The sequence below is a fragment of the Etheostoma cragini genome, chromosome 4 (genome assembly GCF_013103735.1).
Source record: "Etheostoma cragini isolate CJK2018 chromosome 4, CSU_Ecrag_1.0, whole genome shotgun sequence".
NCBI lineage: Eukaryota > Metazoa > Chordata > Actinopteri > Perciformes > Percidae > Etheostoma > Etheostoma cragini.
The window spans coordinates 20,685,501-20,694,361 of record NC_048410.1 but is presented as its reverse complement, the minus strand read 5'-3'; the positions used below and the strand labels follow the sequence as shown (position 1 = coordinate 20,694,361).

The 8,861-nt window shown below is 39.0% G+C and overlaps 1 protein-coding gene across 1 annotated transcript; it reads left to right on the top strand.

Moving 5' to 3' along the window:
* Positions 1-1,388: 1,388 nt before the first annotated feature.
* LOC117943472 (elastase-1-like) lies at positions 1,389-6,054 on the top strand. Its single transcript, XM_034869630.1, has 8 exons — positions 1,389-1,493; positions 1,583-1,683; positions 2,417-2,517; positions 2,866-2,991; positions 3,366-3,502; positions 4,066-4,208; positions 5,584-5,733; positions 5,955-6,054. Exons 1-8 carry the CDS (start codon positions 1,409-1,411, stop codon positions 5,964-5,966), a joined length of 855 nt encoding a protein of 284 aa, XP_034725521.1. The 5' UTR covers positions 1,389-1,408; the 3' UTR covers positions 5,967-6,054.
* Positions 6,055-8,861: the final 2,807 nt, after the last annotated feature.

The window sequence follows — 8,861 nt, the reverse complement described above, 5'->3', positions numbered from 1 at the left end:
CCCGCGAAGCTGAAAAAGCGTAGCATTTTATGAATTTTAAAGCTTCTTGTCCTGCAAATAGTTGAAAATGGAAATGTACTATGTCAGGTTTTTATCCAGCAAATAGTTTTTTGGCTTAACTTTGAAGCTTTCTATCAAGTGGCGTTTCTGTCGAGACGTGGACGGTTGCAATTTTAAGAATCCAACGAACAACACGTTCTTTTCAGCTTCTTTCTGCGGTAGCTAAGTGAAATTTTGAAAATTTGAAATATATGTGCAGTTGATGATTTACTAATATATGTCATTTTCTTTTTCCAGGTCATAAATAATCCTTGAAATGGATTTTTACAAGAGAAACTATTCTGAGTAGGGTTTTTATAGAGCAGATGTTTTGAGTTGTCACGGTAGGAAACAACACAAGTGTAACTAGTATACCACAAACGATGGCCCTGTTTTGTTCAAGTGTTCCAGTGAGAATGACAGTGAGCAAGCATGCACGATAGAACCTGAAATCAAAGCAGCTAAAAGCCATTTACATCCTTGTTTACACCTGTGCATTTCCTACTGGGACAAGTCGAAATGTCTCCTGAGAAGAGGCCCATTGAGCCTGTCCTCCATCTGCAACCAACTTTCCAGATCAAAAAGAAATTGGTTCAGTGTCAATATTTGTGTGTTTCATCTTCAAACTGCCTCATGTCCTGCCTTTTCCAGTGTTCCTAATATTTCTCAAAGACATTTCAAATTATGACACTGATGATTTATATCAAGATAAACTCTGACAATCAGATAAATACCGTTTTCCCTTTCAGCATGTGAGCATTGTCAAAGTTAAATCTGTGAGAGAAAAGGAACGGTGCACTGAGCAACACGAGCACCAGGGCAGGGACACGAGGATACACTTTTTTTTTGTTGTTGATATAATGCAATTTAAAGTCTTCACAGCCACAAGCCATGAGTAAATTTTGACATTCATTTTGCAGTGTTTTAGTGTTTTATTTATTTTTGCTATAGTTTTATCTATTTATTTTACTATTTCATATTAGAAATTGGTCATATAAAATCTGTTTGAAACCGGTGGAGGTATCCGTCATTCTTTCTGTTGCCTCTCCGGCGGTTTGACATTTTTAAATGAAAGGGCTGCAGTGAGCACAGGGGCACTAATGGAGTGTTCATAGTATAGGCCTAAGTCTGCCTATGGTGGGAACTGAACACATGTGAAAGCTGTGCTGTAATCAGAATGTAAATATAGCTTAGACTTATGGACTGTGGAAAAAAATGGATGCAGCTGCTTGGTCAGCTTCCCCCTAGTGTAGTGATAACTGTGAAACAGACACAGATGGACATGTGCTGGCATTGATCACACACACACACACACACACACACACACACACACACATCATTGTAAGGGGCCTGAGGGTATAAAAGAGTGATGGGCAGAAGTCTCCAGAGCAGAAAGTTTCAGGAGACCGCAGAAATGTTCAGGGTTCTTGTTTTTACCTCTCTCGCAGCCCTCGGTAAGAAATGTCTTCTTCTTTGACATTCTACACACACTTGAATCTTTGATGTCTGACTTCAATGTTTCCTGTGTCTCTGCTTTGCTCAGTGCTGGCTGAGCTGACTCCCGAGCCCAGGTACTTAGAGGATATTGCTGAGGGGAGAGTTGTGGGAGGCGAGGTGGCCAGAGCCAACTCCTGGCCCTGGCAGGTACTATGTGCTTTGTTTGACTCTACAACAGTTGTGGAAGAAGTGCTCCGACCCCTTACTTAAGTGAAAATATTAACACCATAATGTGAAAAATACTGTGAAATGAAAAAGCCCTCGTAACAAGTACCCATCATGCAAAATGGCCCCTTTCAGATCGTAAAAAAAGGATATTTTAGTTGTATGCTCACATTTTAGAGAATAAATAAATAAATGTCAGGACTTCATGGGCTTTCCTGTTAATTTTGTTATGGGATAACCTTTTCACCCTTTTAGTATATGGCTATGCACAACTCCAACATAAATATGTCCAATCAACCATGATACTGAATACACCTGTGTTTTTAATCTGTAGTAATGCATCATTTTGAGTTGGTCATATGCTTCGTCTATAAAATGAAAGTAACAAATATAGCTGTTAAAAAAATTTAGTAATAAAAATAATTTGAAAAGTCTACAATAGCATTTATTGTACGTACAAAAGTAAAGTAAAAGTACCTAAAAATTGCACATGAACACAATACTTGAGTAAAAGTATTTTGTCTATTTCCACCACCTCTCTAGAAAGGTTTCAAATATGAAAAAGGTCAGCACAACATATGTTCTGTACAGACAAATCTACAAGGTTTATTGAGTATGTTTAAGACTGTAATGCAGAAGGAAAAGAATCCTTTTGCATTATTGTGAATGGTTCAGTTTCTTGCAGATGTAATGCTATCTGCTGTCGTTTTGTTAGATCTCTCTTCAGTACAAATCTGGCAGCAGCTTCTACCACACCTGTGGAGGAACCCTGATCAAGAGAGGATGGGTCATGACCGCTGCTCACTGTGTGGACAGGTGGGAGTTTCATGCATCACTGAATAGCTGCTTAGCTTAAAACTAATGGAGATAAGATTAAAATGACAGGACATATGTTTTAACAGAGCTGAACAATTACATAAATGTATTTCAGTACATTACCTGGTAGCATTAGGTGCACAGTCAAGACACAGTAGGTTGAAATTGACTGGCAATGCTCTTGTTTTTAATCCATCTTTGACTATCAAATATATGTAAAAGCCTCATTTCCCTCCAAAACCACAGTTTCTGTGAAAAGTATCGATTTTACTAGAGAGTACTAACTGCCAAACATGATGTGTTTGAGTGGTAGAATAGAAATGTATATATATTTTTTTACGTCCACAGATCCAGGACTTGGCGTGTTGTTCTTGGAGATCACAACATCAACTCCAATGAGGGCAGAGAGCAGTACATGAGCGTGAGTCACGTCCACATCCACCCCAACTGGAACACCAACAACGTTGCTGGAGGGTCAGTAGCTGCTGCTCATGATTGGACTATCTTCTGCGCAACAAAAATAGCCCATACTGATAGAATGTGCATCTCACATTATAAAGACAGAGTGCATTTACTTTTTTGTAATCATGTTAGAGTATGGAAAATGTTGAGTTTTTTGCATAGTTTTTGAGATAACAGCTGCATTATGGGGCTATGTGATTATATGTTTGTACATATACATTGTGTAAATATTTTGTAAATTAATAATACATATTTTTTTCTAAATAGTTACTAAATTCTAGAAATTGTTTTGCTGCCTGACCCATGCTAACCATACATACTGACCCAACATGAATTATAAAAACACTCAATCAAAGAGTATAGCATAACTAGAATCTGACCCTCAGGTGGGACATTGCTCTTCTGCGTCTGTCCTCCGAGGCGTCTCTCAACAACTACGTCCAGCTCGCCGCCCTGCCCCCCGCTGGTCAGGTCCTGCCCAACAAAAACCCCTGCTACATCACTGGATGGGGTCGCACCCAGAGTGAGTGTGACATAACAATACCATTTGCATGCTTGAACCCAGTGTTCAGTTCAGTGTATTTCTTTCTTTTTTCTCTTTTTTTTTATCTGTTTATTGATCCCTTATGGGGAAATTACAATGTACACTCTGTGTCCACACTTTGTTAGTTATCACACATTCCTCCTGAATTACACACACACACCTGCTCAGGATCTATATGGAGAGATGTCAGATTTAGCGGGCTGCCAGCCGTACCAGCGCTCTGAGCAGATTGGGGGGCACGGTGCCTTGCTCAACAGCACCTGGCTGCCCAGGAGGTGAAATGGCATCTTTCCAGTCACCAATCCACACTCCCTACTTTTTGGTCCATACCGGGACTTTAACCAGTGACCCTCCGGTTCCCAACCCAACTCCCTGCGGACTGAGCTACTGCCACCCCTATACATGCAATAAGAAAGTGATCTGTGAAAAAAACATCATCACATCATGTTTAAACTAAACTACACTAAACTTTCAAAGAGAAAGCAGTGTACGATCCTGTTATTCTAGTCGTAATCACAGTTATGTGATGTTTTTCTCTTTAGCTGGAGGTCAGCTGTCTGCCCAGCTGAAGCAGGCCTTCCTCCCTGTTGTTGACCACAACACCTGCTCCAGCTACGGATGGTGGGGTAGCACTGTAAAGAACTCCATGGTCTGTGCTGGTGGTGGCAGGGATTCTGGTTGCCAGGTAGGAAGTCTTAGCAGGACTGTACACGCCATCCCATTCAGTGTTACTTTTATAAGACGTAAAAGAATACTCCATTCAGATTCAGCATTGCACTCCTGTAACGTTGTCAAAATCACAATGGACAGCTTAAGAAAGAATTCTTTTTATTTAACACATTTGTCTTCCTTGTCAAAACCCAACACTGGCATTACGCACTAACCCACCGAGGACAGTTCAGTTGTAGATTTGTGTGTGTAATGCTCGTAGCGGCTAAGCCTTGAACACTTTTTTTTTTAATAATAGTAGACTTCAGCTCCAAATGATGCTGACTCCAGTGACATTACTCTAAGCTATTTTCAGACTTTGCGCAGCTCCCACTGGAGGAAGAAAAATACTTTATACATACAACATGTACATGTAAATAATTTACAAAAGTTTTATAAATCGTTAAAAGCCAGTATATTTTTATATTTTGTGATAAGTTTTTTTTTTAAATACTTAGATATTCAGAATTTATACACAGTGACAAACAATTATAAACATTTCACTGAGACCTGGGAACGCGTCCCAGGGCCATTGTTAACAAATGCGTGTGGTTGCTATGCTGACTGACTGGATCTGCAAGGCTAACCTTGTGAAGACAAGCTGCAGAGGCTCTGGACCAAAATCCATTTATTAACAACTTAATAAGCATTTTTGATGAATAATTAACATTCATAACTGCATTATTACAAAATGGAAAGGATAAACACTGGTCCAAGTGATTTGTATCATCCCAGCAACCCAAAATGTGTTGTTATTAATGGCTTATAACAGATTGTATAATGCAATAGAAAGTGATTTATGAAACCATTATAAATCCATTAGTTACAATCTATCAGGGGTTTCTTTTTCAGCAAGGCAGATGCTTCCAAGCTCATATTGACCCACTTTATCCAGTTGTCTACAAACCGTGGTGTCACCCTGCGATTAGGACAGCAGACGTTTGAAAGATGTTTGGGTACAGTGTAAGCAGAGTAGAGGATACCCTGAAAAGAACTTCAGACTTCAGTCACACTCCTCCATGACAGGGTGAAATAGACCATTTCCCACTGAGCTGAGGCCTGACCCTGTCTTGTCAAGGAAGATATTTTGTAGGACACGTGGGATTACTTGCTGCATCAGCGGGGGCATAAGTCAGTTACAAAGATCCAGGCTAGTGCCAAAAGTGTCAAAGTCTTGAGAGTTCATGTTCTGCACAAACTTGCTGGAGGCTATCTGAGATCAGACGGGGATATGAGAAGCAAGAGGCAACGACTTAAGTGCATTGTAAAATGGTGTGTTTGCTAAACTCTGTTGAAAGGTTCAGATTTTTTGACTCTGAGGTTTGTCTGTGATGTCTTTTCTCTGAACCTAGGGTGACTCCGGCGGCCCCCTGAACTGCAGTGTCAACGGCAACTGGGTCGTCCACGGTGTGACTAGCTTTGTGTCTGCCTCGGCCTGCAACGCCAACCAGAAGCCCACCGTCTTCACCCGGGTCTCTGCCTACACCAGCTGGATGAACAGCGTCAGTATTTAACACTGTGAATCAGAGAGTATCAAGTGTTTATAAAATCAGAAACATTTAATGTATGCATGACTTTAGTTACAGTAATGTATCAATACACCCCACCACATGCAGTAACTGGAGGATTTCATAAACAGGCATGCGTCATTCCTGTATTCATTCATCTTGATGTGATATTTGAGGATAACCACGTAATGATTCTTTTGTCCTTGCTTTGCCAGATCATGGGTTGAGAAGAAGATGAACAATCTCCATGGAGACTAGAACACTCTGTATTCGTACACAGTTTCTCCATCAGAATAAAATGCCCTATGATGTGAATTTCACTTGCTTCAGTTTTTTTGTGGAGACAACCTCAGTTATACTAGTGTGAATTAAACTCAATGAAATTATTAAAAAGGTGACATCTCTAGGTGACAACAATATTTCAGACATGCTTACTGCATAGAAATATACACCGAAAAATATTTCCTTAGTTTCATGTGAGCTGAAAACTTAACATTTACATGTTTAACTCTCATGGAGTCTACATTATATACAGCACAATTTCTCATGTTGTGCTTCAGTATGTGGTTGTTCCTGTTGAAGGGTTACGGGATGCTGGAGTCCATCCCTCTATAGAATCCCTGCATGAAACACAAACGCAAATTCAGGATATTATGCCACCTCTCAGACAGATGTCTTACTCATAACAAAAAAAAGATAAATTTTTAAAATGTGTGGAACAGTTTGTCAAATCAAACCCTAGAAAATTGCCTTGGCTGCCTGAAAAACAATTTTAAGTCAATCTGAAGTCATAAAATATATCAACCAGCACTTGTCACAGGGAGGAACTAGCTGTCAGAAAAGATGAACTGGCTATCAGATGAAAAGCAAACATTAAATCACAATATTTTTTAGTGTTCTCAAACACGAGACATAAACATGCACGTAAAGGAACAGAATCAAATACCTCATGCACTGAAAAAGAACATAACATTTTCATTCAATTTATTAGATTATTTGCCGAGTCTGAGATAAACTCTATTTTTAGTCAAAAATAATGATCTATCTCTTCCCCAAGGGCATCAAATTCCCCCTGGATGGATCACCCACAACCACACATGAAATATGTTGATTGAATGAATGATTTATAGGAATATAGGTGTGAAAGCCTGGGTTAGGACAGACTACCCTATTGTCTGTGAGCAAATGTGTCTCTGCAGCAGTGTGGCCATATGTTAGTGATGATGGCCTTACATCGTACAGTAAAGGACTGTCATATTGTTCTACTGTAACACAGACATCTGGTGTATATTTAAGTGGAACACCATCTGCATGTCTAACGAATGAGAGGAACATTCAAACTTGTTTTACGCCTGGAGGGAAACGTGAACCTCTCAAGTGTCCAAATAAAATTATGATATTACTGGATTATCATTATTGACATGGAAGAAACAGTTTTAGTTGGTTCTAGTTAAAGGTATTTTTAATTACTCTATGTGCTGTCTGGTTCTGAAGTATAGAGTAAAAGTATAGCATGAAATAATCAAGTAAAGTATGGTACTTTAAAATTGTGCTTAATGTAAATGATCTGGCTTCCCACAACTGTCTGCAGTAGGAATAAAGAGAGAAGTGAGGGACTATTTAGAGTTGGTCTGTGATAACACTGACATCACGCTATACTTTGGATACAAAAATGAAGATTCTTTATTCATGTGCTAAAAAATGTACTTTTTGAGTTAATGAAATGTTATCAAAACAACACAATGCCTCTTTAAAAAATGTAAGGGTCTCAGCCCATCACTTGAGATATCCAGTGAAGACTGTGAAAGTAATTACTGATTTTTGCGTGTGATTAATGACTGGCAACATTTTATTACTACATTTCCAGCTGACAGAACTAAATCAAAAGGTCAATGTATCTGTAATATCTTTGTGATTAGGTTATGTTCCCTAGTTCAATCAGTGACAACTAATTACAACCCATCCATTGTCTTTTTCTGCTTGATTAATCATATTCTTGGGATAAAAAATGTTCACCTCTCAATTTAAAACACCGTCAGGGGTAAGCTATTCTTACACTGTTACGTGAGGTCTTGGCATTTCCTGTTTGACTCATGGGTCTCCCCAGGTTTCTGAATCCAACCTTAACTCCTAGTACAGCTGGGCTCCCTGCCACTGACCACATCACTGTTTACACCTCCACTTAACCAAAGAAATCATCACTACTCACAGGGTGGGAAACAAACAGGAACTAGCAGACAAAACCCCAATAATACTTGGGCTGTGTGTTGGGAAATTTGCAAGAGGATTACCTGCTGCTTTGAAAGGTAATTAAAAGGTAATTGCGGGTTTTCGATACTGTCTGAAACACAGTGTGTTTGTAAAATATTCATGATAATCATAAATTCATCATAATAATAAATTAATCAATAATTCATACAAGATAATCAAACAATTTCGTTACCGGCACAAAACATTATTACAAGACAAAGACTATGAATGTCAATAAAGTTGTTGCAATTCATCCTGTGGATCATGAATATCTGTGAAAAATATCAAGGCAATCCATCCAAACTACCTTTCTCTCCATTGTTAACAATGACTGAATGCCAGTACAAATGACATACCAAAACACAATTAAAACAATAACAAGTTTCATTTAATTCATACCTACTCTCAGACTTCGTTCTTTTTTCTTTCCCTAAAAAGCTTGTGGGGTTCAATCTCATTTAATCCATCTCATTAAGGTCATCTTTCTTTGTTCTGGTTTCATTAAACATCCTAAATGCCAACCAGATTACCGGTCTGCCATGGTGATAAAGAGGCCCTGTGTTTTTTCTCCAGAAAGAATACTGGGTCCAAGACAGTGATATTGTGAAATAACATAATTAATAATAAATATATCATCGTGAATTTTTCCCTTCAAACTTTGAAAATGCTGGATGTTCAAATCTAGCACTATTCTGCTAAGAATCCAGTTAATTACAGGCCTTTCTCATGCGGCAGCAGCATTGATCCAACTGACTAAAACAATGACATGAGGAATAAACACAATGTGTGAAGGTGAGAGCTGTTTATTCTTATTAGCTAGCGGCGTCTTGCCTGCCCAGCTGATGCAGTACTCTGTGCCTGTCGCTGCCGTG

Bases quoted from the DNA above. Each gene is read 5' to 3' on its own strand.
- LOC117943472 (XM_034869630.1), top strand. From the start codon at position 1,409: ATGGGCAGAAGTCTCCAGAGCAGAAAGTTTCAGGAGACCGCAGAAATG. The intron at 3,503-4,065 runs GTGAGTGTGACA...TTTTCTCTTTAG, and splicing joins TGGATGGGGTCGCACCCAGA to CTGGAGGTCAGCTGTCTGCC. The intron at 4,209-5,583 runs GTAGGAAGTCTT...CTCTGAACCTAG, and splicing joins GCAGGGATTCTGGTTGCCAG to GGTGACTCCGGCGGCCCCCT.